The 13,029-nt window shown below is 44.3% G+C and overlaps 1 protein-coding gene across 1 annotated transcript in view; it reads right to left on the bottom strand.

Moving 5' to 3' along the window:
- SHTN1 (shootin 1) overlaps positions 1–12,643 on the bottom strand; it is a 96,051-nt gene extending 83,408 nt beyond the window's left edge. The window contains exon 1 of the mRNA XM_040624055.1: positions 12,355–12,643. Within this exon, the coding sequence (XP_040479989.1) occupies positions 12,355–12,412 (58 nt within the window). The 5' untranslated portion in view covers positions 12,413–12,643. The remainder of the gene's footprint in view (positions 1–12,354) is intronic.
- Positions 12,644–13,029: the final 386 nt, after the last annotated feature.

Genomic DNA, 13,029 nt, shown 5'->3' with positions numbered 1-13,029 from the left:
CCCAACGGGTATAAACTAAATTGTCCTTGGTTATGAAAAATCAATAAAATGACCCCCACCCTTTTTAACAGAAAGAAACAAAACTAAGAGATTCTAAAAATATATACCTATGCACTGCGTAGTCTGTGGTCATGGTCCCAAGTCTTATTACTATATCTAATATTCTTTCAAAAAATAAATAAATATTTTATTGAGAGACTTTAGTTTACTTGACATTTAAAAGTATCTGCAGATGAAGTTGAAAAATCAAGACTGATTTACCACTCTATTCTTGATGACCTACTTTATAGACGTACAAACAATAAAGGCTTATAAAACCATGATCTCATATTGACATTAAGAAAATGTTTTTCTATTTAAAACATTAGATAACAGCTTTGAAGCTTTTTAAAAATACCGATACCATTCTTCCATTATATTGCCAATAGAATCCAGATGAAACACTGCAGACTCCCAACTATAGGGTCTTCATGAAAAGCATTAATTAAGAGCCCTTCACCTATCATGCCTTAATGGAAACCACAGACAATGTGCTTTCTTGTGACTACGTGCAACTTAAAAAAATAAAGCCAGGTAAAGGGAATGGAGAGGAAAAGTTTGGGGAAAGTATGGGAGGAATTCCCAGTGGGAAGGGAACACCTGGGGAATAAGGCATAAATGAAAGAAAAACACTTATTTATATTTTTATTTACGTTAGAAAACTAAGCTCACTGTCCTAAACAAGATTTACACATACATACACACACACACACACACACACACACACACACACCCATAGTGAATATACATGGAACCCCATCCTCAGCGAAACTGGCAAAACCTGAAGTGACTATAGTATCCAACTACTTCATTTTTGGCCATGCTAAAGGGTCATGGAGAAAGCCTTCTCTTTGTTTCAGAACTGGCTCAGAGTTTGGAAAATTTTTAAGTGAGTCACACAACTCAGGTGCTTGGATGATACAGATCCTCCAAATCTTGAAGTAACCAATGAAAAGTAAAGATGAACTGGACCAACACTCTGCCGTACGAAAGATATTCACGGCTTGGGAAGACTTCATCTCCTGGGTTCACAGGTACAGTTTATTTCAATGTACTGTAAGGTCACATCGCACAGCAATTTAAAAGTGCAGCCGAGGGACTTTGGTCTAGTTGGTTAACCTCTCTAAATCTCCAATTCCTTCTCTGGAAAATAAGAATGAAAATTATATGTCTTTCTCATGGTGTGGTGATTAAGAGTGAGCTACCATGTAAGGTGTAAGAGTGCCTGGGTACATTACGTGTTCAATACATGTTAGCCACGCTCGTTGTTACTGACACAGCAAAATACATCAGATCTTGTGTGCGTGATAAGAGATCAGGCTGCTCCCTAATGCCCTCAGTCTCAGGCTGACTTCGGTCGCACAGGGCCTGAAAGCTGACAGAGCAGAAAATCTCTGAAACCCTACTGCTGCTACCCTGCACCAAATAAAAGGAGCAGAAAGGGGGATAATAATCAGGTGTAGTGTGTTGTAGTAGAAAAGAAAAGAAAAGAAAAGAAAAGAAAAGAAAAGAAAAGAAAAGAAAAGAAAAGAAAAGAAAAGAAAAGGCAAAGAAGTGGAAGCATATCCAGGAGCTGTACTTCTCAATCCTGGCTGCACACCAGAATCACCTGGGGAGCTTGTAAATCATACAGATGTCTGGCCCCCTTCCCGCCCACCCCACCCCAAGATTCTAATTTAACTAGTCTAGGGTGGACCTTGGGCACCATATTTGTTTGAGAAGTGAACACCCCAGGTGATTCTAACGTGCGGCCGGGGAGGGGAATCGCTCCATAAGAGTACAGAATGGAAGAAAAAGGGAGACGTGGAGAAAACAAGGAGAATATCAGGCAAGGCACGTGTTTCAAGAATCATGCTGGTTTTCCATTTTCCAACTCCCTAATGCCAAGAAAGGGAGCTTTCTTTCCAAGCTGCAAATCATGACCTAGCCAGCCCAGAAATCAGATGAGTAGACTTAGTCGCTTCAGAAGCCTGACACTTAAAGTTCATCAACGCAGGCAAGAACACCTCTGGCTGGGGTGAGTCATGATCACGGTTTGCCCAGGACTTTCCCAGTTTTAGACTGAAGACGAGCCCAGTGTCCCTGGACACGTCTCAGTCCCAGGCAGGCTAATGACCCTATCTCAACTATAAGCACCGGATCGGTACTTCCCAACCAATACCTTCTAGACCTGCACTGTTGAATATGGAGCCACTAGCTACATGTGGCTACTTACATGTAAATTAATAAAAATTAAAGAAAACTTAAAATTCCGTTCTTTGGTTGCACTGGCCGTATTTCAAATGCTCCACAGCTACCTGTGGCTGGGGGCTCCCACAGCGGACAGCGGACACAGGACATTTCCACCACAGCAGGAAATTCTGCTAGACAGTACTGTTCTGGACATCCCTATCCGGACAGCCTATAAGCACCTCAAACTCAACATGTTAGAAGGTGAACTCATCAAACTCCCTTTCACCCAAACCTCCTCCTTCCCACACGCATGATGTCCTGCTGGAGTCATCACTGACCTGGTCCTCAGCTAGTACCTCAGGGTCATCCTTGATTCCTCTCTTTCTCCCACCTTCTAACGAATTATCAAACTCCTCCCACCTCTTAAAACGTCTCCCCAGTCTGCCCTTCCTCTACAGTATGTCTGCCCTAATTCTAATCCTCAATAACAGTAAAGTCCTCTCATGGAGTAGCCTCTAGCCTCCCTCTATCCCAAGTTCATTCTTCACAAAGTAGATGGTTAGCATAGTAACGAGGCAAGCTGGTTACCTCATTCTTGCATTTAAAAGACCACAGAGATGTTACTTCACAACCTGAGACACCAATCCCCACTCCTTCCTGCCACTCAGCCTTAGAGAACACCACTCAGTCCATCATACCTCTAAGACCTTTCACACCCAGGTGCCTTTATAAACAGTTTTCCCTTCACCTGCAAGGTCTTCCCCTCCCCATGTTCCCTACCTCCTTCTTGACAAAGCAATTCAACTGTCATTTCCTGTAAGAAACCCTCCCACATACCTAAGGCAAAAATCAACTTTTATATTTCTAATATGCTACTAGAGGACCCTGTTCCTATATCTCTACTAGAGCATCTGCACGTAACATTATAAATTATCTGAGCATAGTCTGTTTTGTCTTCTCTCCCATTTGACTCATTGCTATAGACCTTATACCCAGCAGAATACGAAGCAGAGTCGGACCTACATTGACTGAATGGCTGGTTCATATAAATCTGTGATTTGGAGAAATTAAGCCAAATACGAACATCCCCATTTTAAAAATGAAGATACAAATAAATAGAGAGAAGTCACGTCCACAGTAAGAAATATTGGAGGCAGGACCGGTCTACTGATTTCCAAAGTCATTCGTGTAAAAAAAAAAAATTACTGGGCATTACCGTGTGCAATGCACTAAAACACTGGACCGGAAATAATCCTCCAGGGTGAGGACTATGTCTTTACGCACGCAGATACCAACATCTAGCACAATGCCTGACGTATAGCAGGCACCGGATAAATGTGTGTTAAATTAAAGAGGAAGAATGGATCTAGGTCTTCACGTGAACAAGTCGTGAAAGAGCACATACTCTCCTCCCCATATTAAAAGGGTCTCTTACATCACGTGTCACAACAAGATACTTAATAAAAGTGAAGCTTTAAATAGCCATCAAATATAACCAGAAAAACCCTGCCTCATAAGATCTTCTCGTGCAGATTCGCATCCATTAAGTCTGCATCTTTGAGACTCATGTAGCCTTGAAACACCTCTTACTAATGGGGAACGAGGACATGAGTCATACGAGATAATGTTCAATTAGGACATTATTCCCTTCTGCACATATGCCAATGGGTCCTCTTTTAGAGCCAGAGCAGAAAGAGAAGTCATTTATACCTCCCTTGTTAATTAAAGCATTAGAAAAGCCAGAAAAAAAACACTACTGGAAAACCTGATCAAAAAACAAAGATGACAGATTTCACATCTGAAAAGAAATGATGGCAAACCTGAAATGTATGCATTACTTGGTAGAACACACAGTTCACTGCTAATAAATTAATGATGCTTAAGAAGTACTCCCTGCAAACTGGAGTAATGACTTCAAATTAACCCACAGAAAGGAAGGAAACTGAGTATGTTTAAAATGCATGTATAAGCCTGGTTTCCAGGCTGGCACGGAGCTTTTCTGTCACCACTCCTGTCCTCACAACAACAGAAAAGCGGAACAAACTGAAAATCAATGACTCTTCTTAGATCCACCAGAGAACTGAGGTCACAGGGCAAAGCGCCATTCCAAAACTTGGAGAGATAAGCGAGATACAGACAATCACGAGTTCCTGGTGCTGAAGCCAACGTGCAGAACCAGCTCGACAACCAGTAGCAAGAGACGGAAACCTAAACTGTCACTGGCGAACTGCCGAAGGCTCAGTTCTAACAAGTTTGAGAGTTAAAAACTCCAGTGGGTGGGCCCGTCTTAGGAAGGTCCCAACCTCTTGCGAGTTTTATCTCCAGAAGTGCTATCACAGCCTCAGAGGAAATATCAGAGGAAATTTCCCTACTGCTTCAGGCAGGGGAAGGGGGAAAGGAGCCATGTTGAAATATGCCCAGAGCCTCTGTTCTTCGTAGCAAGGCCTGCCCTCGGGAGAAATTATTTCACTAGAGCCTCACACACTTGGTGGAAGGTCATAGCCAACTGCAGGCCCCTGTAGCCTTCCTGTCTCACCTAAGGAGGGAAAACCAAAACTGAGAAGCACAGGTAGAAGTCGCAGCCCAGGGGCACAGGCTCACCAAGAGATGGAGACCATATCACAGGACCACTGGAGGCTTCCCCTCCTCCATACCTTACCCTCACGGATGTTTACAGCAGCGTTATTCACAACTGCCAAAACTTGGAAGTAACCATCATGTTCATCAACAGGTGAATGGATAAACGAAATGTGATACATCCATATAATTGAGTATTATTCAGTGATATGAAGAAATAAATGTGCTATCAAGCCACAAAAAGACATGGGGGACCCGTACATGCACATTGCTAAGTGAAAGAAGTCAATATAAAAAGACTACGGAGTGATTCCAACTCTATGACATCGTGAGAAAAGCAAAACTAGAGAGCCAGTAAAAAGATCAGTGATGCTGCCAGGAGTTCAGATGTAAGGAGGAAGCGATGAACAAGTAAAGCAGAGGGAATATTTGGAGCAGTGAAATTATTCTGTATGGTAATGTAATGGTGGGTACGTGTCATACAATTGTCGAAACCCATAGAATGTATATAACACAAAAAATGAACCCAAATGTAAAGTATGGCCTTTAATAATAATGTGTCAGTATGGTCCATCAATTCTAAGAAATGTACCATACTAACTCAAAAATGATAATAACAGAGAAAACAGGGAGTGGGGGAAGGTGAGGGGCTATGTAGAAATTCTCTGGACTTTCTGCTCAGTTTTTCTGTAAACCTAAAACTGCTCCCCAAAAGTCTTATTTAAAACAAACAAACAAACACACACACACACACACACACACACACACACGTAACAGAATCATAGTCTGATCTGTGCCACAGAGGATTTGAGATAGAATCATGTAACTAAAAGGATCCAAATATATTACTGCTCAGTGTACCATACAAAATATTTCAGAACTCATGTTTAATATTTAATTTTTACCAGCATGGTAGACAGACAACAACAAAAGCCATGTTCCTTCTATGTTTTAAAGCAAAGCCTGGTTGTGTAAGAGAATAAAATGTACAGCTCGACAAAGTTTAAAATATACCCACTTTTTGGATCCACTTTTGAGAATTTTTCCTACAGCCGCACTTACAGATAAACGTGTACAAGGATGTAAGCCACATCTTTATTTTAACAAACTTTAATTTTATAAACTTTAGATTTATAGCAAAATTGCAAAGATAATATGGACAGTTCCCATAAGCTGTACACCCAGTTTCTCCTACCATTAACATCTTATATTAGTATGGTTCATTTATTACAGTCGATGGACCAGTACTGACACAGTATTATGAACTAAGATCCACACTTTATTCAAATTTCCTTAGTTTTTCCCTAATGTTCCGTTTTCCTTCCAAGATTCCATTCAGGTACCACGTTACATTTAGTTGTCAGGTCTCCTTAGACACCCCCTGGCTGTGACAGTTTCTCACTAAATAGGCATACACATATCTATAAGTATTTCTATATGTAATCATCTGTATCTAGATAAAGCAAAAGATGGATTCATACTGATGTCTCCACTCGCCCAAAGCATTATTTTTAATAGCAAAGACACAGAAACACAGAGGTGTCCATCCAGAGCACATTAACTACATTGGAGGAAATCTGTAGAGTGGAACACCATCCTATCAACTTTTTTGAAGATTTTATTTATTTATTTGCAAGACAGAGAGAAGGAGAGTGAGCATGAGCAGGGGGAGGGGCAGAGGAACAAGCAGACTCCTGCTAAGCGGGATATGGGGCTCCATCTCAGGACCTGAGATCATGACCTTAACCCAAGACAGATACTTAACTGACTGAGCCACCCAGGCGCCCGTAACCAGTCAATTTTTAAAGATTTAATTCTACATGTACTGATACAAATTCTATAATATATATTCAGTGATAACTACATATGTACACACAAGTGCACAATTTCTGAAAGGAAACAACAAAAAGTCAACAGTATAACTCTGAGCAATGTAAAGGGGGTTAGAGCATGCAGTATCAGTGGGTTGACACTGCCTCAAAGAGAAATACAATCTCAGGGATTAAAATTGTTTGCAACCTCCAAAGGATCACAGTACATAAAAAGATACACAGTATATCAGTGTTATTAAAATTTCATGCGGAAGCCTGCTTCTCCCTCTCCCTCTGCCACTCCCCCGGCTTGTGCTTGCTCTCTGTCAAATAAATTTTTAAAAATCTTTTAAAAAAATTTCATGGGAAGTAGGAACAATTAGGGGGAAAAAATGTCTAAAAGGACTCCCTAAGACAGTATAATGAAATAAAGATTAAGAAACAATGAAATAGAGGAAACAGTTCATTGTACTTTTCACTTCCTATGCCTATTTGTTTTCCTATGAACATACATTTATTCTTAAATTTAATTTTTAAAAAGGTGATATTTATCTGGCCAATGGAAGTGTCAAATGAATCAGGAAATTCTGACTATAAGATGTAGTTCGTCAGCCCATGCTGAGGGTCCATCTCATGGAGGGTTGCCCAGTTGGTGTCCCTTGGGCAGGAGCTCACAAACTTCAGGAGGAAATTGCATTTTTAATCACTATGTTGGTTTACAACAAACACCAAGTGTACCACAGAGCCTAAAATACTTACTATCTGGCCATTTACAGAAAAAGTCTACTGACCTCTCGTCTACAGTATATTCGCTTAAGAACTTTTTTTGGCGTATTCATACCGTGGAATACTATTCAGCAATGCAAATAAATGAACTACAGCCACACACACCACTGCTGATAAATCTCACACACAATGAGTGAAAGAAGACAGAAGCAAACACGGCATCCCATATGATTCTATTTACATAACTTTCAGGAACTGGCAAAACTTAACCTTCGGTGACACAAAGATCATTGAGGAAAGGCAGGTGATCATGACCAGAGGGGTCGTGAAGGGGTTTCTGGAGATGCTCTGATGTAAGAGTTGTTAGAAACACTGTTTCCAACAATTCCTTGAGATGTTCATTCATAGTTCATGCACCTTTCTCAACCTACATTGCACTTTGTTGTAAAAGCAAAACATTTCAAATATCAATTTTACAAAAAAATACCCAGCCGAAGAAAAATAAATTTACCAGGCTTCTTTTCATAAATAATAGGTGAGAAAGTGCATGCGTACCCCAGTTATTCAGAGATTGATGGCCCCCAAACCACACTTGGAAAAACAATGATGTAAAGCCAAGTTTGCGCTTGACACCATGGCAACCATTTAATCCCAAACTGCTTTCTACTGACTGACTTTGTATGTACCCAAGACCGACAATGCTTCAGCTTTTCCTGACTGATACAGTCGCGGTGGCAGGCCATCGTTCGCCTTTTTTTTTTTTTTTAAGATTTATTTAATTATTTATTTGACAGAGAGAGAGAGAGAGAGAGAGAGACAGCCAGCGAGAGAGGGAACACAAGCAGGGGGAGTGAGAGAGGAAGAAGCAGGCTCCCAGTGGAGAAGCCTGATGTGGGGCTCGATCCCAGAACGCAGGGATTATGCCCTGAGACGAAGGCAGACGCTTAACCACTGAGCCACCCAGGCGCCCCTGTTCGGCCCTTTTTGTCAAAATAATGCTCTAGCTACTTTCTGGCCTAGCAGTCAAGAGGCCAGGGGGACCTCTTTAATTACTACCTCTGCTCTAAGAATAAGCCTGCCTAAATTTCCATCCGAACCTTAAGCACTGGCTCTGTAGTCTTGGGGGAAAATGATAACTAACTCTAAAGATAAGAGGAGGTTGCCTTGCTTCAGAACCCACTGCCTTACCGTAGGATAGGATTTTCAGTGCGGCTGCTGTAGCTTTGGTCTTACATAATAGTCTCCTCAGTGTTGGGTGGCAATCGCGGCCCTCAAAACTTCCTCACCACGTTTCAAATGACACGGCATTACTACGCTGACCAGTTTAGTGGACAGCTGTTGTTTGTGTCTGCCCAGCCTGCATCCCCCTCTTCTGGTAGTGGCACGCCATGCTTTTTTTGGACAACTACTCCAATCCACGGGTCTTGCAGGGGCTGCCCACCAAGGTGCCCGGCCCTGCCTGTTCCAAAGGACTTAAACCCATGACCCAAACTAGGCCACCTAGACACTCTTCCCGGAATTTACTGCCTACCACCATCTCTAGACTAGGAATTCCTCACCAGCAGGGACAAGGTTTTATTCATCGCTCTATGTCTGATGCCTAGCACAGTGCCTGGCTATGAATATTCAATGCATGTGCAATGAATACATTACAAAGAAAATCATGTACCTTAAACAAATGCTGAGCTAAGTCGATCATTTCCCAGCAGCATTCTGGAGGGGGAGCAAATTGTATGATGTTTTGTAAGGGAAATGTCCACTTCAGTAGCTAGGAAATATGCATCGGAAATAGTACCCCAAGTTGCCATTTGTCAGTGCATTAAAGATGTCAATCAGTCCAATAAAATAAAGCTCCAAAAAGGACAAAAAGAGAATTACCTCATTACCTCAACATCTGCTTGAACATAAGCAATCACACACTGGCTAATTTTTTTAAAGGGACATAATATAACTTTCTAGAAAGACATAATATAGCTAATTATACCATTCACGAGAAGGGAACATACAATGTTTTGAAGTAATTCAGAAGTGGGTGTGATTTAGAAGACATAGAGCTTCGGGAATGGTAAGTATAAATTAGAGACTGTTCATATTATGACAGACTCCGTCATTACATTTCACAACTTTTGTCAAAAGCGACCTTATTCACCACACCACCGAAGGCTTCACATTAGGGAAGGCTGCTGTCAGCTCTGCCATTCAGAGTAGATAGGAATCTTCTTTCTGAACACCCTCCTGGGGAATGGGTTCCAACTTTTGACTTAAAATTCACTAAGGAAGAAACGAGATGAGGAAAACCTACGTGGCCAATAAACACATAGAAAGATTTCAAACCTCACTGAGAACCAGGTAATACAATTTTTCTAAAGGTAGTATTTTTGTTCATTGGATTGGCAAAAATTAAGAAATTTGTCAGACTGCCAAAATTAGTAAAGACTGCTGTTGGTCAATGTTGACAAGTGTGGGGGGAAATGGGCACTGCTGGGGGGAACGTGACCTGGTACAGCCATTGGGGGGGCACTTTGGCGATGCCTGGCAAAACTTTATGTCTACTTGCCCTCTGATCCAACAATTCCCTTTTTAAGAATCTATCCTAAAACGTGTAATTGTACACATTCGTGTGACTATTTATGACTGTCTACTAGACAATAAACTTCAGGGGAGCAAAGACTGTCTGGTTCACTATCTCCACCCCCAGTGCTTACCACATGGGGCTCATACATGGTAGATATCCGGTTAAGTATTCATTAAAGGAATAAATGAATATGTTTAGTCAGTGTTGCAAGAGGAAAAACAGTGTTCAGCAATACTGGTTCTTGTCCACATTTAACAGGAGTGGTGGAATTATTCATAATGCTAACAGGTAGTAAAGAAAAAATAGTCTATTTTCAAAAATAAATCATACACACCATCAGCTTACAAAATTAATTATCATATTGGCAAGAGCCCAAACACCTAGTTGCCTATCTTTCCACCTCAAATCGCTAGCTTCTGGGTTAGTTTCATGGGTCAAACAGCAACCAAATGCTCTTGAAATAAGTCAATTGTTATCACGGTCTATGATCCAATGACAAATAAATGCCCTGGTTTTGAGATGGGCTGAAAAAAATCCCAACACTTGTATGAGACTCAATACTAAAAAGGTGCACCTTTTAAGAAACACAAATTTCAAAGTCTGACTGTTTTATTGCCTTGGATATGCCCGTAATCGAGGAAATACAACCTCCAAAAATACCAATACCATGGCTTTGTTTTCCAGTGTAATACAAGAAGGAACCAAAAGCTTAAGAATTCTTTTTTCTCAGTTCCCAAACTCAACAGAGACAGAGAATGTGTCCCAAAATCAAATATAAACAACTTGTGGATTATCTGCATTGTTAATCTACTCTTGACATCATTATATTCAGAATAAAGAGAAGTGAAGTTTTTAATTGTATCATGATTTGAAAACTGACTATCCATCAAAAGCTCTGGTATCCACTGACAGGTATCACCAATGATGAAAGCTCCAACTGTCTAGGATGCGAAGTAAGAATCTTCATGTTATTGGGAAAAGAGTGCTATTAGAAATAAAATACTGACAGAATCCAGCCCCTCACTAAACCACTGGAGAAATGCCAGATAAGGACAGTTTGCCCACCCACTAGATTCACTGATGTTTGTACCTTAATGACTTTATGACCTAACGCTAGTCTAGGATGGGAGTTGAAGAGTACGGGAAGGCAGAAGCCATTAACATTTATCCAACACTTTCTAAATACCGCTAATAAATGTGCTCTGTCTACGTCAGTGAGGTCATGACTTCCCCCACGATAACAGCACTGGTAAACAATCATGCTGAGATTTGTTTCCAGGAGTGTCAACTCCAGAGAAGTCCACACACTGGTGCAGATGGTATGTTTGTGGTGTCCAGGAGCAACAGGTCATAGTACCCGACAGGACCTAATAAAATCATCTGGTGTAACCCATGTCTTCCGTCAGGTAAGGCATGCTAACCACAAGACCCATGGAAGGGAAGAGACTCTTCAAAGTTCACAGAGTTGGTAAGCTGGGTCAACATAAGTGAAAGGGCGAGAGAACAGCAAGATTAGCCACAGAGCAGGACCTCTTCCACTCCGTGGCCATGTTACCACGTGACTCAGAAAGGCATGTCCCTACACATGTTTACTTCCTAAATCTGTGCAGTTCCTCTCTCTCTTGACCCATATTCTCAGGCCACCCTGGGCCAGGGTAATAACAGTAATTTTAAATGGAAAGAGTGTCGAACTCACACTTGATCGCTAACTTGGCTTTGTTGAGAAGTGCAGTAAGAGATGACAATGATTGATTAGAACAGTTCAGGAGCAGGTAAACCAGTTACTCGGCAGCGTGGAAATGCAAAGACACGGCCTGGCTCTCCTGCAGGCCAGAGCCAGATCTTCCTTCAGGAAGCCCAACACCGGCAGGGTGTGGGCTCACTAACTAACACACTTAAAAATGGTAAGTGGTAAAACACATCATGGCCTGGAAGCGTGGCTGGGGAAGGAAAGAGGAACTAGACCGAAGCCGACTGAAAAGCAGGGAAGGCTGAGAAGCTGCGCGGCAGGCCTCCCCGCGCCACGGTGCAAGGGTGGGGTCCCGGCTGGGGGAGCAGGTCCAGCGGAGCTGCCGGAACCGCCCGCTCCCGACGCATCTGGCCCCACCCGCTTCTCCCATCTGTGAGGGGGTGCCCTGGGTCCTCGGCCGCCCCCAAATCCCGATCCCTTCCCCCAACCCGGATGACCAGCTCAAGCAACCCTGCGGGAGCGCTTCCCGCACTGCCCCACGCCCCCGCACTCGCACTTTACCCGCAGCCCCGGTTCCTCCGAGGCCCGCGGGGCGCGGAGGACGCTCCCGCCTGGGGGAAGGGGCTGCGGGGTGAGCGCGGCGACCGCGACAGCCACCACCACCCCCCCACCCCCCGCTCGCCGCAGCCCAAACCCAGCGCCCGAGAGGCGTCCCCGCCCACGGGCCGCGGCGGCCCGCACCTGGCGGCCGCGCGCCCGCCTACCTTGCTCCTTCAGACTGGTGATGAGCTGCAGCTGCTTCTCCTCGTCCGAGCTGTTCATTTTGGCAGGTGGGGCCGGGAATAAAGGAAAGGAGGGAGAGGCGAGGGGTGCAGCGGGGGGAGGGGGAGGAAAAGCAAGATGCCGGTGGCGTGTGGCGGCACTACCCGGAAGTTGGGTCTGCTCCCGCTCCTCCTCCTCCTGGCGCCGAGCGCGCGAGTGAGATCATCCCCACGCACCTACTCGGCCGCCGCCGCGGCTGCACCTGCGGGCGGCGCGGCGGCCGGGGGCGGGCCGGGCGGGCAGCCTGGGGCAGGAGGTGGGGCGGCGGGAGGAGCCGCGGCGGCCCGGGGCCGCAGCCGGTGCCCCGCCTGCAGCGGCTCCTGCGCCTCGCCTTCCCCCGCCGAGGCCGGCGCCGCGGGGTACGCAAGGCGGCCCGGGGCGTGGGACCCGCGGGTGTACGCCCCGGCTAGCTCCTGCACCCTACCCCACCCCCCGGACACCCCGACACGCGATCGTGGGGCGATGCCGGCCTTGAAGCCGGGCGTCGCTGGCGACCGCACTTGGTGGCTGCTCCGCGGCCCGCCCCCTCCCAAGCCACCAAGGGAGAGCGGGCGTGGTGGCAGTAAACACCGAGGCTTTAACCCAGTTCTCACCCAGTGGACCGGGCGGGGGGCGGT

This window comes from Ursus maritimus, unplaced genomic scaffold (assembly GCF_017311325.1).
Source record: "Ursus maritimus isolate PB19 unplaced genomic scaffold, ASM1731132v1 scaffold_7, whole genome shotgun sequence".
NCBI classification, from domain to species: domain Eukaryota; kingdom Metazoa; phylum Chordata; class Mammalia; order Carnivora; family Ursidae; genus Ursus; species Ursus maritimus.
The sequence above is the reverse complement of the archived record's forward strand: the minus strand, read 5'-3'. Positions and strand labels throughout refer to the sequence as shown.